This window comes from Archocentrus centrarchus, chromosome 20 (genome assembly GCF_007364275.1).
Source record: "Archocentrus centrarchus isolate MPI-CPG fArcCen1 chromosome 20, fArcCen1, whole genome shotgun sequence".
NCBI lineage: Eukaryota > Metazoa > Chordata > Actinopteri > Cichliformes > Cichlidae > Archocentrus > Archocentrus centrarchus.
Window position 1 is genome coordinate 19,114,737 of NC_044365.1, and position 25,372 is coordinate 19,140,108.

A 25,372-nucleotide genomic window follows, 5' to 3' on the forward strand; every position below is an offset into this window, starting at 1 on the left:
TTAAACACACATTAAAGGCTAAAACTTTAAGAGGTCAGCATTTCAAAATACACTGTAACATGAATGTGATGTAGTCTGCAAATCTCCAACAACTTGCTGGGTCAAAGGTTTTTGACATAATGTTTCCTAATTTGAGATTTGTTGTGTAATTATGAAACTATCATTAAACATTTATAACATTTAACGCCATTCACAGTTTCTACTTTTCACTCTACACTGATCACATACAAAACAAATGCATGTTGCTGGGTGTCTATTTATAGGGCAACTAGTTAGTGGGGTGCAGCCTGTGTTAAGTTACTGATGTCTCTATCTCCTCTTACAAACAGTTGGTTCAAGCCAACAGAAATGAAGCCTGAACCCGGATTCAGTTCCAGAAAAACCTAAATATAAGTTCCACTCACAGAGAGGGCCAAGCAGTGTAGTCATACCACACGGCAGAGATTAGAACTTAAAATATGGACATTAAAAAGAGACCTTTACTCAGTTGTGACAAATTACTCTAAAAGCTGTCATGTTTAGCTGTCAAAGACAAGGTCACAGCTGCAGTGGAGTTGATTTGTGTAAGTAAACTCCATGCCTGACATCCAAATCCAAAAAAAAAAAAAACACCCTCCAAAGCTGAAAAATTAAGCCAACTCAAATGCGCCAAAACAAGTAGTTGTAACTGCAGTCCCTTAAATGGCTGCACGAATTCCCATGAAAGACTTCTAGATACAAGTCTCTCTGCACAGCAGACATCTTGAAATGCCTCCGAGCTGTAATTTGTAACTAATTTGAAGAATTATCTAAATTTAGTTTCACATAAAAACTGCATGTGGAGAATCACTAGTCATAGCAATATTTTTACCACCATCTTCGTGGTCCACACATGACTAAGTCTATCAACTGATTACGCCCTTACTCTTCTTCTATTATCATCCATATGTTATCATTTGTGTGTGTGTGTGTGTTTTAATATTATCAGCAACTTTAAGGAGTGGTGTGCAATTTGGCGCAGACATTTGCGTTGCCCACAAGCTCTACACTAGCTGCTAAAAAGCAGCTGTTTGTGTTTTTGTTGAAAAATCTGAACGCCTATTGGATGGACTGATTTGAAATTTGGTCCAGACATTAATGGTTCCCAGAGGACTTAGTCTACAGACGCTGATTATACCCAACTTTTTCTTCTAGTTTCAACGTGATTTGTGGATTTTTTTTTTTTTCTGAGCAATTACAGGATGAATTGCCAAGAAATTTAGTACAGATTGTTGTGGAATTGCCTCAGATATTCATGGTCCCCCTGCAATCATTACACTAACTTTCAAAAATCTGAACAGCTATTTCAAAGACTGATGTGAAATTTGGTCCAGACATTAATGGTTCCCGGAGGACTACAGACTGAGTATCACATCACATTATTTTCTACCATCTGCAGAAAGATGTCATCTATTGATTTATTTCTTTTTTGAACAATTACAGAATAAATTGTTAAGAAATTTTGCGAAGACTTTCATGTTTCTCAAAGTCTTTTCAACCTTTTCGACACTTCTGAGACTTAATGGCTCTCCTGCTTTTCTTTAAAATGTACAACAAATTTGCCATTTAGGGTCTTTACTAAAAAAAAAAAAATCATCATCTAATGTATGGATTGTCAAGGAATTTGGTTCAGATTTAGTCTACATTTCATCTACATTTTTTAGTCCCCTCATTTTATCTTCTAGTGTCACCATGAAATTGTCATTTGTGTGTTGCTGTTGTTATTGTAGTTGTATAACTACAGAATGAATCATCATTAAATTTAGTACAGGCATATGTGTTCCCCAGAGAATTAATAAACTTGTGTCTCAAGATGTAATCCTCTGGGCCCCCTCGATTTTCTTCTAACAGCACCAGTAGTTTTGTGTATGTTTACTGAGAGATCTGAACAACTATATGGATTTGCATCAAATCTGGTCATTCAGAGTCCCCAGAGAATTCAGTTTGAGACTGATAATTTTCTCAGCTTTTCCTCTTGTTTCATTGTTGAGTTTTCATTTGTATTTTTATTGGAAAAACTTAAATTAAACACCTGGTGGATAAGTTCATACATTTTAGTAGACATTCATGATCCCTGCAGGATAATATCTGGCTTTGACGACTCTCTTGTGCTAAATGGTAGGTTCTTCTAGAACCTACCACTTAGTGCTTCTGCTGGAAAAAAAAAAAATGTTATCACAGATTGTCATGAAGACATAGAGAATGAGTTGTAATAAACACTAGTGAGCCATTAATGTCATCCTGTCCCATTATGGGTTCAAATTTTCAGCTTGTACAATAATTTGGATTATGGCCAAATACTAAATGACCCATTACATCCCCATTAGTTGCAGCCACATTTGTATTTAGTGCTATCAAGCAAATGTAAGAATAATAACACTAAAATAAGAGAGCAGCCTTTTAGTAAAGGTAAAATGGAGGAGGTTGCAAAATTAAATTAGGGGCAATTTCTCACTATAAACCAGACAGCCAGAACATGCCACTTTTCTGCCCTCTCCCTCACTACTGTTCATCATCCTCCCATGTCTGTTTACCCAAACATCCCTGCAGGCTGTCATTAGTGCAAGATAAGCAACAGACACACACACGCACGGACACATAAGCAATCTGTTTGCATAGATTAGCAAAAGAAAATAAGCTTTTAACATGCCTTATCAGAAGACGAGTGTACACATGCAAAAGACTCCAAGTCCTCAGACTCATGCATGCAACATGGTACACATCCCGCACACACACACACTGCAATGATTATTTAATGATAAAAGTCTCTAAAGTGGCCACTGTTGAACCTGCTGACAGAGGTGTCTGATAATCTTACTAAACACCTCTGTGGCTAAGCTCAAAGCCAATCATTATTTACATGTCTGTGGGAAACACCCTTCCAAATTACAATGTGTCAGTCCTCTCGCTCACACACTCAGGAAACATAATCACTGCACGGCTCTGTGAAAACACTGTGGTTTGGAGCTGCTGCTAAAAATGTAGCCTGTGTGCATTTGTTACAGTGTCTGAGAAAGACAATGGGAGACAATGTGCTGGGAATATGTCGGGTATAAAGTTTCAAAGGTGCTCTGCTCTGTAGTCTCCCGAGAGAAAGTTCAGGCAATGCGCACATGACCTTTAGCAACCCTGACAAACCACAGCAACCATGACTTTTACTTGTAGCAGAGGACTCCTACACAGTGGTATGGCTGTTTTTACTAGGGTAAAACATCTGAGCACTTTATCTACCACTGCTGATGAGGTATTCATGTTGGCTGAATGAAACTACTGAAGTAGAAGAAAAAATATCACTATGTAAAATATTTCATTGCACATGAATGAATGCCCTGTATTAAAATCTTAAGAAAACACATGCATTATTGGTAAAAGTATCAAGGTTTATTATCCATGTGTTTTAAGCTCAAATCTTAAACTGTTTCTCATCATTTCACAATATGTAAATTATTATTATTTTTTGTTCAGGTTTCACCTTACTAGTACCAGATTCGGTCCTTTTTGTCTTCAGAACTGCCTTAATTCTTTGTCACACAGAATCAACATGCTGCTGGAAACATTCCTGAGATTTTGGTCCATAAAGACATGATCACATTGCACAGTTGCTGCAGATTTTTCAGATGGACATTCATGACGCCAATCTCCAATTCCACCATATCTCAAATGTGGTCTACTGGATTGAGATCTGGTGACTGTGGAGGCCATTGAACTCATTGTCATGTTCAAGAAACCAGTCTGAGATAATTTGAGCTTTTCAGAGATGCTCTTCTGCGTGCTTTGGTTCAAATGAGTGATTATTTGAGTTATTGTTCCCTTCCTGTGACTTTGTATGTGAGAATAAGGATTTTAAATTCTATTCTGGATTTAACAGGGAGCCAATGAAAAGAAGCCAATATGGGGGAAATATGCTCTCTCTTTCTAGTCCGTCAGTACTCTCGCTGCATTTTGGATCAAGTGAAGGCTTTTCAGGAAGGTTTTAGGACAACCTGATAAAAATGAATCACAATAGTCGAGCCTAGAAGTAATAAATGTATGAACTACTTTTTCAGCATCACTCTGAGACAGGAAGTCTCTGATTTTAGATATATTGTGCAAATGCGAGAAAGCAGAACAATATGCGCGCTGAAGTACACATCCTGGTCAAAAATAACTCCAAGATTCCTCACAGTGTTACTGGAGGCCAAAGTAATGCCATGTTTATAAGGGGCTGAGTACAATAACCTTAGTTTTATCTGAATTTAGAAGCAGGAAATTAGAGGTCATTCAGGCCTTTATGTCTTTAAGACATTCCTGTAGTTTAATTGATGTGTCATCTGGCTTCATGCATAGATAAAGCTGAGTATTATCTGCATAACAATGAAAATGTATGCAATGCTTTCTGATAATGCTGCCTAAGGGAAGCATGTATAATGTAAATAAAATTGGTCCTAGCACAGAACCCTGTGGAACTCCATAATTAACCTTAATGCATGAAGAATGCTCCCCATTTACATAATCAATTGTAGCTAATGTTAAATGCTTTACATATTACACAAAATGATTGTGTTTTTGTGTTAAAATATCAATTACTTTTAGCATCATGTCACTGCATGGCAAATTGATAAATAAAAGTAAGGCATATGAAGTAGAAGTATAAACTAGTATAATAGGAAAATATTTTTAACAAGGACACAGTGTTCTCAGATACAACAACAGACAAAAAAATGTAAAGAAAGAAGAAAAAAAATTAGGTCTTTATTTCACAATTTCAACAAATTGACTTTTAAAACCATAGGGCAGACACTGAAATTAACATAATGAAAATGAAACTTGTACATACAGAAAAGGTGTTACAGAGCTCAAATAATAATTTCCCAACCTCAATGCCCAAAAAAGTGATAAATTTAAAGGACAAATGCCATTTAAATATGCTCAAATGAAAAGGAGTCCTTTGATTTAATTAAATAATTCATGTTTGATTAAACATGAATGTTAGGTAGTGAGGTTTTTCAACAGTGATAAGGAATTCAAGATTATTATATCACCATGCATTCACCAGAAAATAATAAAGGCTCTTTAAAAACTTTTTGTCCAAAGATTGGTTCAGTCAAGACCTCAGGAAAATATGATATTTTTGGAATCAAACTCATGGAAAACACAAAATCAGTTCAGTCTTTGTAAACAGTCATATAGGACAGTGCTTTACAGCAAGTGCATTTTTAAATTTGTTTGTGTGCTTTTGTATTCATGGCAGCCACAAGGTGGATTAAAGTTGTTTTCCCTGGCGGTCCAGTTAGGGCATTAAAGGCAGAGTGATGTTATACTCAATCGTCTCAACAAGGTGGGCAGTGCTGCTGGACAATGCAGTCTGTTCCCTGTATGTTCACAGTTTAATGGTCCACACGTCTCAAACACATCCTGAGACAACATCTCTCATTCCACCGGGGGTCAGCTAACCGCTGCGGCTACCGCGCCGTGACCATCCACAGGCCTAGCGCCACATTGGCCGCCAGCAGGGCACTGCCTGCCAGGAGCAGGAAGAAACCAATCAACTCACGCTTCTGACGGTCTGTTACCACATTGACCAACGTGGCCTCCAATAGGGCGTTCAGCATCCACTGACCATCAAGAGCAAAACACGGCACAGAGTTGACCACTGCTAACGCACCAGAGAGGGACACCACATATCTGAGAGGAAGGACAGCTCAGGAAAACAACCACAATAATCAGCAAATATTTAAGCAGCGAGCAATACAAGCACAGATGTTTATTTCTGTGGGCCAGAGATAAATGCTAGGTTATAGCTAGCAAACAGTAGCAGTCCATTCTATACAACTAGTTCAAAAATAGAAATTTGATTAAATTTCTGAAAAAAATAACAACTTGACATTTTCCTTCATCATATCTTAAAGACCTCACAGTTCTACATTATCATAATAGAGCACTTTACTTTCAGAGTGCAAGCTTACTGGTGGTTCCTAGAGTTTCTAAAAGTAGAATGGAAGGCAGAGCCTTCAGCTCTCCAGCTTCTCTCTTGTGAAACCAGCTCCCAGTTTGGGTTCAGTAGACATTAAAATTAGGCTTCAAATTTTCCTTTTTGGTAAATGCTTGAATCAGGGAGCCCTGAACCATGCCTTGAGCTGCTATAGATTCAGGCTGTTGGGGGAAGTGCCATGATGTACTGAGCACTTCCCCTGCACTCTCTGCATAACACTCCCTATATGTATGTCATTAGTGGTTTCCTGTTTGCTGTTTCTCAATTTTCCTTCTTTCTTCCTTCTCTTTCCCCTAACCTCCCAACCGGTCGAAGTAGACAACTGCCCCTTCTTGAGCCTGGTTTTGCCAGAGGTCTCCTCCTGTCAAAAGGGAATTCTTCCTGCCTAGTACCTTGCAATATGCTGCTATATGAATAAAACCGAGTTGATTTAAATTAAACCATTAATTATAGATTAATTACATATTTGTTTTTAACGTTACCTCTTCTTAACAGCTGCAATTTAATGCAGCCAAAGTGTAAAGTAACATTGGCGATCACTAGGAACAACGTTATCTAGAATAATTTACTATCAATTAGTTCTTATTTAGAGAGTAGCCAATGTGATGTTATCAGGGGTTTGTGAAGTCTGGTCTTTGAACCCTCAAACACGAGGTTGACCTGCCAACAGGCACGGCGCACTCTTGTCGAACACAAGAAAGGCCGATCCTAAAACATATTCTGTTCTTTTAACCAGCGCTGTGTTTTAAGAAATAGCTCATTCTACCAGTTACAAATGAAAAGGTAAATTCATATTAATGAAATGCAGTTTTAGCCTTTATCATCATATTGAAACAAACTTGGTGACCTTAATGAGGCCATGTTCTTTGCAGCCCAAATAAAAATCATTCTCAATCAATCTGAGTACCAATCAGCAGTGCCATAAGATAACTACTTTGTTAAGTAGAGACAAAGAAAACGACACAAAAATGTTTAAAAAAAAAAAAAAAGGATCAAGCTGCAATCAGAAATGTGCACAGCAATGCAATTAAGGGCTGCATTCAGGCAAACCTGAAGTGCATCTGGCCTCTTGACTGTGCTGATTAGATGTTAAAGGGTCTTTTATTCAAGAAAAAAAAAAATACATTTAGAATCAAGTAAGACATAACTTTTATGCTATATAACCCTTCTAAAAGAGGAAAGTGATGTTCATTATTAGCCAACATACTCTCAGCTTAGGAGTTGTTTTAACTCTCTTTCTGTTAAAAAGTTGCACTGTTTGTAATCATTTTAGGTGACAGAATGTGTTCACTCTTCATACATCCATGATTTGACTGCGACTGGAATCCCTTAAACCTGAAAGGATACTTGCAGAAGGTCTCCAGGAAGACGGGAAGATCCAGGTGGAGGAATCCAAAGCGGGGGACGAAGTTAGTCAGACTCACTGTGGGAAAAAGACAACACAAGATACAGAGGTCTGATCCACTCAACATTTTATGAAACTTAAATATGAGCATCCAGTCTCTTCCTGTTTTACCCCTGTGCTCTGTCTACAGAACACTGTAAATACTAATTACATGATTATTACAGTTAAGGAGTTGCTTATTACAAGTTTTAAACTGAAAACTTATAAAACATGCATTTGCTTCAGCTAATTATATCCTACAATCACAAACTTTCATGTAAATTAACGAAATGTCCCACAAAACAGAGAAGCGAGATAACAGTGTACGTACCTGCATACTGCAGGTGTGGAGGATATCCCACAAACAGCATGTGTGTGTTGGGAGGATGTGTGACACGAATGAAGCGAGTCTGGTTCTCCAGAGAGGGCGTGACGCAAACGCTGGCAACGCTGGAATGTGCAGCGCAGTCGTCGTCGCTGTGACACACTCGCGTTCCCGTCACCATCTTACGCACCGGCATACAGGCGTACTACAGCCACAAGAAGATTACACAAGAAACACGGGAAGTGAAAGCCAGGTTTTAGGTTAATACATGCAGCTTTTCCTGATGTTAGCCACCTTCTGTTTCCTCCTCTCACGCTCATTTGTCCCTTTTTGATTTATGTTATCTTTTTAATGAAAGGTGATTTAAGTGACTGAATGTGGCATGGTTATTGGCATCAGATGGGTTAGTCTGAGTATTTCAGAAATAGTTGACCTTCTGGGATATTCCCATACAGCTATCTCTGGGGTTTAGAGAGAATAGTTCCCTGGAAAGTTCCTGGGGTGAAAATGCTTTTTTGATGCGAGAGATCGGAGGAGAATGGCCAGATTGCTTCGAACTGACAGGAAGGCAATAGTACCTCAAAAAAACCAAGGCATGCAGAAGAGCATACCTGGAAGCAGATGGGCTACAGCAGCAGAAGAACACACCAGGTGTCATTCCTGTCAGTCGAGATATTGAGGCTAGAATTTGCCAAAAATGGACAACAGAAGGCTGGAAAAACATTTCCTGGTCTGTTGAATCTGGATGTCAATTACAATTTTTTTTTTTAAACTGGGGTTTAATTTCTAACAAATGGCCAAAAATTACAGGAAAATCCACAGACTTCCAAAAAGTAACGTAGCACAGACTCTATGTGGACCAATCATGCTTATGTGCACTGTTACCCCAAAACAGTTCATTCAGAGTCAGGGAATGATCTCTTCCTAAATCAAAGCTTTAATCACCTTAAATTATCATAAAAAAGATGCCAAAACATAAATACTCAATTTCTTCATTGCAAGCAGACAGCCAGACTCAGGGGCTAAGTTCACACTGTAGGCCTTGAAGGTGTATTTATTGAAACACTGCAAAAATTTTTAACGCGGAAAGTCGCTTTAAAGCAAGCAACATCTTACTCTTTAGGCAGCGCTGCAAGTGGCAGACGAGATGATGCAACAATAAAACCATACTGAAAACGAGCTGACATTGTGGGAAGCTTCAAAATAAACAGAATTTATGAGATAAATATATCAAAATATGGGCATAATGTTCATGTTTTTTTGCTTCAGACGGGGGTTGGGAAATGCCTCACAGCCACAAGAATACCAACAAAACCTTCATTTACTTAATAGTTACTCCATAAACCGAGATGGCATAAAGGGGTTTTCCCTGCATAGAGTGTTTTTCTGGGCCCTCCCCCTAAAGAGGTTTTAGTCACAGCCCAAGTGTTTGGTGTTTCATTTACTCCAGCAAAACAGATCTTTTTGCTTATCAAATGGTCAAAAATGCCCCGTATTTGTGTGAAATAAAGCACCCCAACTCATTGCTTCAAGAGCGATTACACCTAAATGTGCAATCACCCTCCAAAGGCCCAGTGTGCGTCAGAAACAAGTCCTGACATAGCTCTGTTGGTGTACAGGATAATTTACTGTAGAGGTAAGCACACAAGACAAGAATAAGCCTTAACTACTGCGCTGTGAGTGGCATTTGCTGGCACATCAGTGCACAAAGAGCTGTGGGTGGGTGAGGTGACGACACTCAAGGAAAGTGACAGTCAAGCAGACAAGAAGGACTTTAGAAAAACATGAATTTCAATCTCACTGTCTGGACAGTGGTCACAAAACCAGCTTTGGGCTACTTCAGCATGTAACGTACACACACAATTATCTTTAGCTGCAAGAAGAACAAAGAGTAACAGAGGCAGCATAAAAACCATGGCTACTCATGAAAATATTATGGTGACAAGAAGAACTGGACAAAGTGTGCTCACAGTAAATGCTGATAACAGTCCTAACTTTACTTCGACAGTGTCAAACCTTTGCACAGCACTGCAGCGGAAAACTCATGGAAACTCACACATGGAAATAAAAGGAAGTGAACAAAGGAAGTAATATAAATATCCCCGACTGAAAAAGTTTTGGAGACCTGCTCATATGACAAACCACCCATACCCCCCCCCCCTATCTGTGAGTGTGTGTCACCTCTCTCTCTCTGCTGCTCCTGCCCTGGGGCTTAATGTAAGAGAAGCAGAGGTCTGTCAGGCTGTTGTTGCTGCAGCAGTCCATTGTTCCATCCAGACGCTTGAAAGCTACAAATTAAAAAAAAAAAAAAAAAAAAAAAAAAGACAAATTGAGGGGAGAAGCAGACAGAAAATGTACCACAACTCTGAAAACACACTTAAAAATTGATGTTCAGTTCAGTCGGCTCGAAATGGATGATTAGATAAAATAACAGAGTATCACACCCTTTATTAGATGACTGAAAACATCCTGCAGACTCCTTAAAAGGTCACTAGCTTTACTCTGCATAGTAAAATCCACATTAATCTGGTGTGCTTCAGGGAGAAAAAAAAAAAAACAAAAAACAGACTCTGCATATCTAATTTGACAATAATTACTAGGGCAAAAATATCACAGTAAAAAGAGTAGAGTATCATAATCAAAATCCTCAGCAATAACCTGTTTTAGCTTGTTTTCTACAACATCTAACAAAACCCAAAAGACTTTGAAATTGTATTCATATAAGACAAAGGACAACATAAATGACTGATCACTAATCTGTTTTGTCAATAAAAGGATGGGACTTTAACACAAATTTAACATTAAGGGCATCTGCTCTTAAATCAAATGTGCCACTTGAGTAAATTCGAGACCACAGAGAAGCAGCAGGAGCTGGGATTGGGCAGATGTTACACCATTACCTCCCACATGAGTAGACAGTTGGCCAATCACAGTTCCTGTTGCTGCTCTATGGGTCTGACCTCGTTTAATCTTTAAGTGGAACAATGGAGTGGTGACAAAACAAAGGCAATTAATGTTTAAAGCAAGTGATTAATAAAGCAATTAAATAGCTGCTTTTTGAAAGGCCTTAATTTATGAAGCGATTATGACTCAATACAGTTAAGTCTCCAGGTAGAGGTACACAGCTGGCTCTTTATTGGAGGCATACATACAAAACTAAGAATTAATAGAGCTTGCTTATGTCTTGATAGAGCAGTCAAGTGGCCTCACTGCACAAACTCCTCACCCACCTCGTCCATGAGCCCAGCTGGGCTGCAGGCTAGCGACGGGGACACAGTATCCTGTCTGTGGTGTGTGAGAGAGGTGAGACAGGCAGTTGGTCCAGTCCTCCACTCCCCTGACGGGACAGTCCTCCAACCCCGTCACAATGTCCCTGACTGACAGACCCCTGGGACCGTCAGCTGCAGAGCCCTGGACCAAAGACACATGCAGACATAAATCTTGTTTCAAATGGGCAAAAGGTCACAGAAGTGAAATTCGATGGCGTCAATCCTGCAAGCTTGCAATAGCTGGGGAACTCTGGGAGGGGACACGGACTGACAAATACAACAATCTCTTGAGCAACAGTCACCAACTGTGACTGCACTGCTGCAGCATAAATATATTAATGAATTAATAAATAATTAAGTCATAAAAATAAAAAAATATATTTATTGTGCATAACGTGTGGAGGACGAGCTCATTAGTCACACAGCCTGAGGAAGGGAATCTGGTGGTAATGTAGCACGTAGTGAACATACTATTGCGGTGCTAGCTATTATCATTTAGTATCCTTTGGGGAGTCCAATACGAGTCGATGACTCAGTGAACCTCACTTCTGAGGTGAGCTGTTGAGGGCATCCTGAACTTTTTCTGTCCGTAAGTGCTGCTGTTTTTGCTGCCGTTAGCCTCAGTTAGCCGGAGTTTGCAAAACTTTCTTTTTAACATTGTTACACTGGAAAACTTCAGGAATAAACTCATGTGATGTGATGTAATCAAACTGTATATCAATGGGAAAGTGTGATTTTTAGGACACTCAAGCCTAACTTTAGCTGGCATAAAGTTGGCTTATAACAAGCTGGCTCATTATAAGCTGTCTGCAGATGGGAGGGTCACATGACAATAAGTAATTGCGACAATATTGTAATAAATAAGCATGTTTATGCATGTTTGTGTGCGTTAAAGTGTTAAAGTTCACAAGATGAGACTTGAGGTGAGGAGAACGGGACTCTTTCTCGGATGATAAAGCATAAATAAGATCCTTCATATCTTGAATCTGAAGGCGCAGACATGAATTAAAATTTGTCCCCACTGGACACAAATGCATGCAAGTTCTCTTCTCCACTGCCTTTGGCATAATACGTTTGTGGCTGGGCTATAGCCACATCTTGGCCACTGTATTCAAGACTGCGGGGCAACATGGCAGCTTTCACAAACTGGGGCACATTCGTATGCATTTTTAATAGATTAATTCTAAGTTTATGGCAATAAACTTAGAATTAATCCATCTTTTTTTCTATTAAATAAACTAAATAATTGGTCTTGGTCAGTGGGTTTGTGACTTACAGGCTTCATCCCGGTACATAATTTTGGACAGAGGTAGGTCAGTTATTCCCTCTAAGTCTATCCTTTCAGCTACGCCAGGGGTCTTCAACTCCAGGCCTCGAGAGCTGGTGTCCTGCAGGTTTTAGATGCGTCCCTGATCCAACACACCCGAATCAAATGGCTGAATTACCTCCTCAGTATGCAGCCAAGTTCTCCAGAGTCCTGCTAATGACTTCTATATTTGACTCAGGTGTGTTGAAGCAGAGACACATCTAAAACCTGCAGGACACTGGGCCACGAGGCCTGGAGTTGAAGACCCCTGAGCTAAGGTAAGCCAAGATTAATTAGTGTATAGCTATGACATGTAACTTTCAGTAAACTGTATTTGCCATCATGTTGACCGACTCCTTTATCTGATACATGAAAGTTAATCCAAGCTGAGGCGCTGACCTGCACAACCTCTGTGACCAGCGCCCCGGCTCCGGTGGAGTACATGGGAAACAGAAGGACAGGCAGCAGGAAGAGGAAGGCTAATGCTGCCACACACAGAACAAAGTTGTGCCACACGCCTGGAAAGAGAAGACACAAAATATACTTTTATTGTTCACATTTTTAGCTTCATTTGCACCAAAGAAGCTAACAGCAGGATGTTGACAGTTTGGGGGTATTTTGTGCTGCTACACCAACAGCTTCAGTTTGTCTGTTTGCAAAAGTTTTTATTTATTTATTTATTTTTACTTGACTGCAAACTGTGGTCAAAGTGAGCTGACATGACTGGAAAGATCCGATAACTCATTTACCTTCACTCTTGTCTTGTCAGAGACTGGCTGTTTAAGTCGAGCCTGATGTTTTCTTACACATCAAAGAATGATTCCCAGTCTCTTCCTCACAGTGAGGGATATGGATTATAAATTTGACACTTGCATTGGATTGGTATTCGGGATCAGCAGATCCCAAAAGCCAAATTGTCGGTATCGAATTGCAACAGGAAAAAGCTGGATAGTGCCACCCCCAGTTAAAAGTCAGGTTCACACATTTTCCAGCCAGCTGCTGCTGTAATCAATCCTCATAAATCAAATCAAGTGGAAATCTCCCAATGTTAAATTTTCTTGCTGTGTTTATGTGCTAAACTGCCTTGAAAAATTGTGAACTTGCCCTTTTACAGAGCAATGAGCGATTGTATTTTTTTTATAATCAATTACTGTTTTATCTTAATTAAATTCTTATCCAGGTTCACGTTTTTAAAAAAGTCTGAAAATTGCTTGAATTTGCTTGATCAAGGGTTCAAATATTTAGGTCAGCATATATAGAAGTAATCTCTGAGCCATGCCCTCCACATACTTAAATTCAGACTTTTTTTTTTTTCCCTTCATACTTTTGACTCTCAATGATGTCACTGAGAGGGGATATGCCTAATGTGGTCATCATAGCTGTTGCTGAGTGCACAGAAATCCCACCAAACCTTCTGTTTGTAATAGCCAGCAAATTACACAAAAATTGGGGAGCAAGCTTCACAGCTTGTTTCAGACAGCTGATGAACTGATAGGGAACGATAAGGATTATTTCTGATCTACTAATCTTGAAATACCACTAACAGAACACAAGAATAAAAATACACAGTTGGAAATGAGGATAACAGACCACCTTTATAAGAAACACAGAGAATATTACAAACTTAAAGCCATTTTATTTTCTTACAAAATGACTTTGCACTAAAAAGACTGGCTAATGAAGTTTTCTCTGCGACCTACATATGAAAGGAAGAACTCTAAATATAAAAAGTCATACTAATTTCCTGCTTATCTAGTCTGCACATCATTTTCTGGACAAAAAAAGTCGTTTATTCCTGAAAAGCTACGAAAACATCTGCCATGACACTAGGATTGTATGGTAAAGTCTTGCTGCTGCTGTAATGACCACCTGCATGTTCTCCACATATTCTGGCTGTAGGATGTCGTGGCACAACAGTAACCACTGCTCACTAAAAATAGCCGTCTATACCATCTTAATTATGCAAGAGGACTAAGCCAGTCTCCCAAAAACCACGGGAGGAAACCTCTCATGGCCTCATGAGGTCAAAGCACTCAACAGTATCACTCAAACATGGTGACAACAACAAAGACACGGACTTACTCTCTGGTTAGGGGAAGCTTAAAAGCAGAGGGTAACGTGGTATTTTGAGAAAAATCGTGGGAGAAGAAATGCTTTTTAATGTACAGTTGGAAAAATATACACAATGCTGGGCATGACATCTTAAATAAAGTACATTAGAATTTAAAACAAAAAAAAAAGGGTGCACGCAATGTATTTCAAATATTGATATATGCAGTAAACAAACTATTAAAGTTGCATCACCTATCTCTGCAGGAATAAATAACAAACATGTTATGTCTGACAACCCCACTTGCACGCAGGGTAATCTCCACTGTGGACGGGAAGAGCAAAAAAATAAACACAGCACGCTATTACGTCACCACCCTCCCGGTGGGAGCAGCATCTCTCTATGGTATTTCACGTGATCTGACTGAACGTCTCAGTTTTGCATCTGGAGTCCCCACCAAGTTATTTTCTTCTCAGCAAAGCCTGGAGGAATTTTTTCACTTGATAGGTAAAGATATAGATGGCTTTACAGCAGCTCGTCACTGCCCCCTAAAGGCCACAAACAGCAAAGAGAAATCCAGTCATCATCTGCCTGGCGCCCACCCTCGACCAAACCACCTTGGCATTTCCAAGGCTGGAAAAATTATTCATATCTTTTGCTTGTTGTGGATTAAAGAATGCCTCTTTTTTTAGAGTTCATATTTTACCTGAGTGCCCCTGTTTCGTGCTACTTTTGCACTTTTACTCCACGTCCTCCATCTACAACAAACGACTGCAAAAACTTTTCAAGTAATTTTAGTCTTTGAGTCATAAAAGTAAAGAAATATGACAAATCAGGAAGAATATCACAACCTTTTTAAATTTCTGTTCTAATTATTTTCTAAGGGAATAATATTCCCAATGCAGCCTCCTCCTCTCATTTTCCTTCATTATATTCAGAAATGCTTTCATTAGGATAAAGAGGTTGGGATTTTCATATTAAAGGGCCTGACAGAACATAGAATAACTGCTTCCAACTCGACCAACTATAGAATAAACTATAGAATCAACTATTATCCACTGATATCATCATTTTACAAACCTAAGCATTTAAATGTGCTATACAAAAGGTCCTAACTTTTAATAATCACTTGCCATAACTTTGTATGGACAAATCTTTTACACATGTACAGTACTGTGCAAAAGTCTTGAGTCACCTTGCTTTCAAGGAGCCAGAATTTCTTGTAAATTTTAAAGAGGTCTTGAGCAATAAGTTCTCCAGGATTCCTGAAGATCTTTCTATTTTTTTTCTTTGGCTCATTTTCAGTCCAGTCCTTGTACCTGACCAGTTTTTGGTTTTTTCTTCATAAGCCACTTAACACTGAACTATGAATCATTCAAGCACGAAAAGGTTGACACATGTACTGTTCATTAGAAATGGTCTCAGTGGAAGGCTGGCAGTCACAAAGCAACAAATGAAAAGATTACACAAGAAGTAGACTGAAAATCAGAGGCAACAGGTGTTACGGTGACATGAACCCAAATCGCCATCAGTATGTTCAGAGGAGGTCAGGACAGAGGTCCAAGAGTGAGTGTCTGCTTTGAATGTCCTTCATGAAGCCTGGACAACTGTTTCTGTAGACTGCTTAAAGAAATAACAAGAAAGCTGCCTAAGAGAGGTTCATGCTGTGCTGAGAATAAAGATGGTCAAAACAAATATTGACTTTAAAGCTTGTTAGAACTGCACAAACTCTGTTTTTGCTTTATATACTGCATTTCCATGTATGCACATTTCAATAAATCACTGCGCTTATTTTCCGCTTTCCCAGCAAAACATAAAGAAATGGTGGGGGGGCTGGGGGGGGGCATTTTTGCACAGCACTCTATGTTATAATGTTCACCACAACAGTAAACCAATGAAAACTGACATAAAAACCATCATATTAGCATAAATTAGCATTAGCATGCTACATTGGCAAGTTGGCACAAGACTCGGCTCAGCAGGCATCAGCGTGGACAAAACTCAAAGTGACAGTTTGAACCAGCACCGCTCCATTCCATAACAAATAAATAAACCTCAAAACACCACAAAAATAAATTGAACATGATTTTCAGCATAACAATGATCCCAAACACACTCCAAGTTTTAGTTCACATTCAATAAAACATGAAGCTCAATTTGCAATTTTTGGTAATTGTAAGGAAAGGAGGATTATTCAGGGTCCACTCAGTGAGTGTGCAGGTTCACATTCAGAACTCACTCATCCCATCGAGCACTGAACAGGCTTCGTAACGGGACTTCACTAACCAGTGAGTGACATCATTCATCTTTTGTACTGCCTGTGGCTGTTCTGCTTTTTGTCTTGGGGCCACAGGTTGCATTATGGTGGTGGGAGTGTGACACCTTAGGCCTCAGTAACCCAGACTTAGACACCGACCGAGTGGACGATTGGTTCCTGGAGGTTGCTTGCTGCTGTTAGGTGAAATTTGTCACAGGTATGCAGTTGCTCACAGATTGCTTGCTGTTTGTAGAGAAGATGCCAAATTGCCTGCAAACACTAACATTTTTGCGATTATTTAGCAAGTAGTTGGCAAAGTGTTTGCAGACAAATCTCCATCTTCCACACAAACTACAGGCAAACACGGTAATCTGCTACCGATTGTATGCCTGTTTGTGACCTACTTCACCTAGCAACAGCAGCAACCACTCACCAACCAAACTAATGGTTACCACTGACTGGTCTCTAGGCGTGCGTCGCTGTGGCTTTAGCAATCAATTTCTAGACCTGTATGACTGAGGCCTTAACAAGTGCACATTAATAGATTAAATGTGAACACAGGTGACATCATCTTCCTTCTGCATGCCAAAAACTCAGACTTTGCCTGTGCTATAAATTCTCACAGTATAGGAATTTTCCAAACTGACTGCTTTCTAATGAAACTGCACTTTTCTTCTAAACCAGACCCCACACAGAAAACACTCAGGCTTTAAGCAGCTCCCTCTGATGATGGCAGACATCAGTCACATTCATGCGTGAATGACTGCCAGCTTACCAATCAATTCATTAAGCTCTAATTTTCTTAATTGCAGAGTGAAATGATTTGATGAGATGCAGCTGTCTGCTGCTCAGTAATAAACTCCTCAGAGTGACCTTTGCTGGCAAAACAACGTGCTTGTAATAATTGTGATTAATAGCTGGCAAAACAATCAGGCTGCCGTAAGGAGCCAACAGCACATCTCAGGATAAAAAAGTCTTACCGGCACAGAAGATGCGGAGCTGCTGAGTAGGTGATATGAGGGTGAGGTGTGTGGTGAAGAGGTCCACAAATGCACCAGGATACACTACGAACACAAACATCCCAAATCCGTTCACTCGCACTTGCTCCCTGCACGGGGGACAGAAAAGAAAAACACTAACAACAGATTTCAAAGGGAAACAGACTTCATGAAAGTGTCAAACATATGGCCTGTGTGCCAGAAAAGAAGGAAGATGAAGGAGGGCATCATTTTTTTGGATTCTAATCATGACCTACAAGACAAGGAGCCATGCTGACACGTTCTCTCAGCTATGGTAGAAACATTGCTTTGCAGACTGCCAGAAAGTGGAAAATACAAGGCAGACTGTTTAATCTGTACTTATTTTATCTGTTTATTTTTAAGCCACCTCAGACTGTCAGTCATGTGTTAGATGATTCAATACATGAGTGCCTGTATTTCTTTACATATACAGGGCATTATGCAGTGGTTTTACTGGTCCCGCCCTGTAATGCTTGCTGGCAATTGTCAGCGTGCCAGCCAGCCTCATAGTCTCATAGCAAGCAACACACAAGTCAGTGCCATTCAACAAAGCGCTCACAGCATAACAGTCGGTGTCTCTCTTCTTTAATTTTCCCCCAGAGTCAAATGCTCGGTCTTTGTTTCAGGCTACAAAAGGTCTCAGAGCAGGAGACTGAAGACTTAAAGTCAGCCAATTTTTGGTCCTTGAATTTACCTGAGAGGGTGAACTCTCTCGCTAAGTTAACAAGTTTATGCCGATCCTCTGACGTTATCTCCCGTTCCAAAACAAAAGCACCTGATGCTCCCACGATTGAAAAGCTGGGCGGTTTCAGGTTTGAGCACAGTGAATGAAAGATATGAGCAAATGTAAATCTAACAAATGGCGAACTTAATACACACTGCCAAGGGCTGAAAGGATGGAGTGGGCCACTTTCTGATGCTAGTCACACAATAAGACCGTGTCATTTCTTTTTGAAGGCTTGTGATTAGGGGATTCAGGGGCATATACGTGAAATCCCATGGAATGGTTTCCCTCAATAAAAGGGTGATTACCACAGCCCATGTGAAATCAAACTGGGCTGTGTGTTGCTAATGAACTCAGTAAACACATAGCAAGGGTCTGAAGGTTAAGTCAATGTGGAACTACATTAATACTACCTCACGGCCAGCAGGGGGCGACAAATGGTTCCAGTAAGAAGTCAGATTGCATGGGAGACTACGGGAAATCTATCCTGGTGCTCACTGGATATATGACCTCAATAAACACTTTCCTAATGACTTTATGGACATAGATTTGGCAGATTATGTGGTTATTTGAATTAAAATGGACCCTAAAGCACAGTGTGCAGAGCCAAGGTACACTGGTGTGCCCTGAGGCAAACAACAGTGACAGCTGGGGTAAGTTCAGGTCCAGATGTGGACCTTTAGCGTGGCTCCCCTAAACTACTGTTTGTCTGAATAAAGATACTAATGGCCAAACTACTAAAATAAAAGCCATATTTGATAGTTTATGGATGCAAATAATATTTTTAAAATGTTAAGTTATTTGCAATATTACCTGTCATAAATGCACACCCCTGTGCTGGAAGCCAGGCCCCCTGATGCCTTCGTGTTTATCTGGACACAAGTTGCATCCCATATTAAAATAATCACAACCCTGCTCCATCAAGGTTAATCACAGTCTCTAAGACTGCTTTCCTCCATCCAGATGAAAGAAGTCAGTGAGAGCTCTTCAGTTAAAAAGCACTTGTCTTAAATTGGCGGCTTTGTGCAAAATAACATGATGGCAGCACTTCAGAAGGGTCACCTCATCGTGACCATGTGTGGTGCACACTAATTCATTAGCTTATTTACATAATCTGTCTCATCATTAATTGTAATCTGAACAAATGCACCATTCAATAAAAATCAGGAATGCATTGAAGTGATTTTGAGCGTGTGACACAATCCCCAAGTAAAGGAAATCCTCAGCAACTACGTGTTTTTGACTTTGAGATCAAAGCATGAAATCAACACAAAAAGCAGATGTAATTTTCACTGCACTGTTAATGTACCTTATCCGATCGTCTATATAAATATGGAGAAAATAAAAGATTAAGCCACTCCACTTTTATCATCAAGCTGGTGTGTTTTGAGCTCACATTTAAATAACAAAAGTAGCAGAAACACGTTTTACTTAAAACAGAATAAAAAGTGACGGGACTGGATTCGACTCATGTCTGCAGGCAGATTGTCCCATCTATAACTTTATCCATGTGAGATTATCCATCAGGCTCTGCTCCTGTGGAACCAGCTCCCAGTTTGGGTTCAGGAGACAGACATCCTTTCTACTTTTAAAATCGGACCTCAGACTTTCCTTTTTTATAGCGCTTTATGCTTAAGGCTGGATCATGTGACCCTGAACCATCCTTTAGTTATGCTGTTAAGAGGCTTTGGGCTGCTGTGGGCACTCCCCCTTCCTTTTGTGCTACTATTACAGGTCATTAAATTTAGTCTACTTTCTCTGGTTTGTGCCCTGTAGTGTTATTTGTGGTCTCTCTATCATGGCAGATGGCTGACGCTCCACATATTTGATGTTCTCAGGACAGATTTCTAAAAATTTTGAAATAAAATTAACAGCCAAACATACATTTACAATGTCTTCTTTGTAATAGACTTGTAAACTTACTTTTCATACTTTGATTTGCATAGCTTCACCTTTCAGGATTCAAATATAGGCCAAAAATGTGGATGTTATGTTGACACACTGTATTAAGGTGTGGTTATTACCTCAGTGCTGCCACAGCGTGGCCGAGCTCATGTATAACTCCACTGAGCAGCAGGGCGATGAAAAAGTAGGCCAGGTGGCTGGTGGGCAGATTGATACCGGGGACCTAAAGGCACACCGGAGACACACACACACACACACACACAAAAAAAAAAAGAAGCTTTGACTGAGATACTGTAGAAGCACAACAGGAACATAAAACAGGCATTCCCAGAGTTTAAAAAAAAAATAATGATAATCAGTATTTATGGGTAGTTTGATCCTAAAAAAAGGAGATCCAATTGAACCACAGTGTAATATCTTGACCTGCACATTTGGCAAATAAAACCGCTCATTTGTATCACCACATTCAAATGTTTTGCTTCCTCCTTCATATTAATTGCTTTGTGTTTTGCTGAAACGTGGTTTTCTGTGTGGACTGCATTTTATTCTCCTGCTGGCTGTATTGAGATTTTTTTTTTTTGCTGCTCCAGGATGAATTCTTGGATATAAATGGCCTGCTAATAGCGTCCCATGAATCACCTACAGAGCTCCACTGGGGATAGTGCTCACATTAAAGCACAGCTATTTGACACCATAATGAATAAAAAGTGAACAGGAAAAAGCGCTCCTCTCTTTTTTCACGGTAGGAACCATCTGAATTTCACACACTTATAATGAACTTTGAAGGGCATTTTTCTCCGGTTACACACAGAAAAGAGACACAAACCCTCACAGATTTAAATCTGCTGAGTATCTGAAGTTTTCATTCAGCTGATGTACCTCGTTCATAAAATCTCATTAGATCCACCTACCACCACCTGCAGGGCCTGCTGACCTCCGATCCGTGGGTTGTCTGTGGTCATTTGAGTGACTGTCTGCTGCAGCGTCCTTATGAGCAGCACCACTGAGCCCAGCATGGCAGCGATACCAAACACCAGACCACTGCTGAACCTGGGAAACACAAATGGGATGGGAATTATTTCAACAAGTGCAATTTTACTGTACTTTATGAGCCGTAATGGATGTGATAAAACTAAATTAAAGCTTGTTAAAGTTATTAGTGCTGAGAAAAAAAAAACACCTGTAAATGAGGAACTCTCAGAAATGCCACACAGTCATTTCATATAAAGACTACTAGAAATAGTCAGTACCGGAAATAATTTTAAGTGGTCTGCAAGGGAACAGATGGGACACTTTGGCCAGTCACAGGTGGAGTTAAGCAAAGGACCTTCATCTTGGAGAGTAGCGTTTAAATCCTACAATCCAGACCAAATCATCCCTGGATCGCCTACAAACAGTCCAGAATGACTTCTCATCCGGTCCTCTAAACTGTCCTGGCCCATCACACTGGCTTCCCATAAAATTTAGGATTCAAATCAAAATTCTGGTGATCACTTTCAGAGCTCTTCACTTCTCTATATTAGTCAGCTTTTACATTCGTATGGAGCTCTCTGAGGCCTACTGATCAAAGGTGGCACGTCAGCCCAGATCAATCAAAAGGAGCTTTACATAAATGTTACTTACTTACTTAATTGGTAAAGCCAAAAATCGACTTACTTTGAGCACATAGGCTGCATATCTAATTCATTTGGGGGGGTTAGAAGGAAAGGAGAGAACTGCAGAAGGAAATTTGTCTTCATTATTAAATTATTATTTACTAAATTCTTCCAGATTGTCAGACTGTCAAGCTGACAATTAACATGTAATCTTCTGGAGTTTCCTTTTCTTCCACAGAGGAACCAAATTTAAGACAAGCAAAAGCGAGTAAACAGCTTCTCTGAATGTCTTCAGTGCAGAAATGACATTTCCAGAAATGCTACTAAGTAGCCAAATGCAGTTATAATGGAAACGGGAGGGTGAGGAAAGCTTTTAGGCAAACCCTTTTGCACTTAATTTTACTGTAACTGAAGCGGCAGGAAGCAGGAATGTGAACGTGTGGGTGAAGAAGGTTTATGGAGTGAAATTAGTCTCAAAAGAATTGAACACGGGGCAGACGTTGAGCCGGGCGATCTCAGTCCTCACTGACGGTTCACAAATGTTTATGATAAGATTTACAAATGTGTACAATGATTTGTGTGTAAACTGAGTACTCACAAATGTGCGCCGATCGACACCAAAGAAATCTGAACACGTGTAATAAAACTATTTTACAAATGCATATATCAAAATCGGACTAAATAAAGACAATTTACCCACATTTTAAAGTTCAGGTTACAAATTTGATCATTTTCACTTACCTGAGTTTGGAAAGATCTAAAAATATTTGTGAAATCCTTTTGCTCACTTACAGTTCATTAAATACGCGTGCTCAGATCGCCTGATGCGCAGATTCACAAATGTAAGCTGCATTCAAGTGATAGTGAAAAAGTGAAAATGTAAAAGAGGAGGAGGTTCTTCTGTTTATTCAGAAGAAAGGGGGGGGGACTTGTTTTATTTGAAATGCACAGGAAGTCCAGATGTCCCATTTTTCCACTAGCATTTGAATCAAATCATTGGATACATTTGTAACCCTTTAGATATGAATTCCACTACACTAAAGACTACAGGGACAGTTGATTATAAGTTATTACAGAGATGTCCATACCACATGTAGAGGGCCCGGGGGTTGATGCGGGCGCAGTACGCAAACAGTCGGTTGAACATGGTGGTTTGCCATCTCACATGAAACGGAGACAGCATTAGGCCTCGACTGGCGAGCCACGACTCGTAGCTGATCCGGTGTGTCACAGACGACTGCAGGGCGGAGACAAAGTCAGCGCACGAGTGTGTCCACAGATAGAAAATATGTCAAAACTGAGTTATACAATAAAATGGGATTTACTTTTTCAGTGTCCACACATTTACAATGCACAGGCTTCAAATAGCTAAAATTAAAAAAAAAAAAAAAAATGTTCTGCATATGAAAATAGCCAGATTTTTTACACTATTTATCTCTAAATTTATAAAAGTTGCAAAGTGTTAAGATCTTAAAAGGTATGCATGTAATGATAAAGTGCTTTAGTCTTCATTAACTCATCTGCACACTGCTCAAAATTTAGTTTAGTCAATACATGTAAACTACATCTGGGGGGAAAAGGTAAAGGAAGAGGTGGTGCTGGGAAAAAAGAAATACTGCAACACATAATGAAGCACCAGAAATGTTTTCTCTGCCAAAACAAAATTATAAGTGAAATTTGAATGAATTTTAATTGAACAGCCCCTCTTAATATCCAGGACCTGTTTTATATTACAGACCTTATTCACTGGCACTCCTGCACCTGCTGGACCAGACAGTTGTCTGGTGTTTACATACATGTACGCGTATATTTGACTACCAAAAAATGTATGGTCAAGGTGCAACAAGGGGACATTTAACCAAATATTAGTGGGGGTGTATGCGTACATTTGAACCTGTATGGATTACAGAAAATTAATTTCCCTTTTGGCTCACTCATCCTTCAAAATACTGCCACGTCTATATATTTCTTGTTTTGTTTTATTGTGATTGACACTTTTCTCCTTGTTTTTTTTCCCCCTTACATTTTATCATCATTTTGCGCTGCACCTTTGGGCTCTCTGGCCCAGTTTCCCGTAGAGTGATTATGTCTAATCCTGGACTAGATACTTTTTCCTATTGTGGTCTTCATTGACTTTTTCCTTTTAGTCTAGGACCATGCTTAATCCATGACTGGGAAACTGGCTGTCTATGTTTAAATGTAGCCTAGAGATAATCCTTATTTACTTGTTCGTTTGTTTTGTAATTCAAGCAGCGTTCCGGGGCTTTTTAAGGGTTGGAAAGCTGCTCTGCAAGTTTCAAGGTTTTCCAGGATGCATGGAAATCCTGAATTATAAAGCCAGGATTGTATTACTGTATTACATTTCCGTGTTTCTACTGCAGCTGCTCACTAACAGTTTATTCTGACAGCCTTTATAGACACATTTTTTGCTCACTTTAAACATTAAACTCCTGGAAAGGCATCGTGAATAAATGGCTGTTTAGAGGGATTTCCAGTGGTTCAGTAACTAACTGCGGCTGCTGCGGCCTGTTTACACGACTGCTCACAGATGAGACCGCTCTTAATGTGAAATCCATGTACGTATGTCAGCTGACAGGAACAAAACAAAAACACAGAGGCAAATATTCACCCTGAGCAACGTATCCACCAGATAGACGGAACACCAGCCTGTCATCACAAACACCAACAGGGACACGGGGATCATGGTGCAGCCGTTACAGCACTCCACACTACGCCGCCTGCATCACGCCCTCTGCCCGCCGTTTATCACGCCGCTGGCCGCGGTCATTAGCGTTCAACGCTGCGATAAAATACCGGCATTTTCCGCGAAATATTAAGCGAGAGAAAGGTTTGTTTTCAGGGATGCTACGAACTGAAAGTAGCGTCAGCGTTGCACGACAAACCTCCGGCTTCCTCTTCTTCTTCTGCACTGCATTTTGTTCCTGTACTTATTGCGCCACCAAGCGTTCAAGAACCTCACTTTTCATTTCGAGTACCTTTTAAAAGATATTTAAAAAAATAAAAACACAAATATTATATTTATGACAAAAATATAAAGCATTTGGATAAATTTAAAAATAAATTTAAGTAATAAACGTAAATTAAAAATAAAAATGTAATACTTACAGATAAAGATAAATTAAATAAATGACACAAAAATGTTTTGAGGTCAACAAAAAAGCCATATCCCCAATTCAGAGTGATTTGTCCCAATTTGATCTTACTATACATTCAAATCCAGCGCAATATTCTGCCTCCAAAAACTGTGGCTATTAATATTTTTAAAGCAGTACTTAATATTTGTCTGCTTTAATATTTGTCTGCTTTATCATATTCTCTTCATGCTTCTAATATAGTTTAAAATCAAATTTTTTTAACTTTAACTTAACATTTATTTGGTTTTCCATACAAAAACACACAAATAAACAGTGTGTCAAACTTTGAGGATGTGTGTGTGTGTGTGTGTTTAAGTTTTGTGTGCCCAAAGGTGTTTTAAAAGACAAATAATGCATTTCACTGTCATGTTTTTTTTTTTTTTTCCTGCTGTGA

The 25,372-nt window shown here is 39.5% G+C and overlaps 1 protein-coding gene across 2 annotated transcripts; it reads right to left on the reverse strand.

Moving 5' to 3' along the window:
• Positions 1-4,772: 4,772 nt before the first annotated feature.
• mbtps2 (membrane-bound transcription factor peptidase, site 2) lies at positions 4,773-24,791 on the reverse strand. 2 transcript variants are annotated; one of them, XM_030756004.1, is made up of 11 exons: positions 24,453-24,527; positions 22,912-23,060; positions 21,140-21,278; positions 20,348-20,451; positions 17,561-17,688; positions 12,673-12,791; positions 10,929-11,109; positions 9,880-9,986; positions 7,705-7,903; positions 7,337-7,412; positions 4,773-5,682 (listed from the first exon to the last, which is right to left on the reverse strand). In XM_030756004.1, exons 1-11 carry the CDS (start codon positions 24,525-24,527, stop codon positions 5,460-5,462), a joined length of 1,500 nt encoding a protein of 499 aa, XP_030611864.1. In that variant the 3' UTR covers positions 4,773-5,459. The 2 variants fall into 2 exon arrangements, with proteins under 2 accessions (XP_030611864.1, XP_030611865.1); XM_030756005.1 differs by lacking the exon at positions 24,453-24,527 and adding an exon at positions 24,727-24,791 and having other exon boundaries at positions 4,774-5,682.
• Positions 24,792-25,372: the final 581 nt, after the last annotated feature.

Bases quoted from the DNA above. Each gene is read 5' to 3' on its own strand.
- mbtps2 (XM_030756004.1), bottom strand. From the start codon at position 24,527: ATGATCCCCGTGTCCCTGTTGGTGTTTGTGATGACAGGCTGGTGTTCC. The intron at 9,987-10,928 runs GTGGGTGAGGAG...TTTAATTTGTAG, and splicing joins CAGCTGGGCTCATGGACGAG to CTTTCAAGCGTCTGGATGGA. The intron at 5,683-7,336 runs GTATCCTTTCAG...CCTTCCTCTCAG, and splicing joins TTCCTGGAGACCTTCTGCAA to ATATGTGGTGTCCCTCTCTG.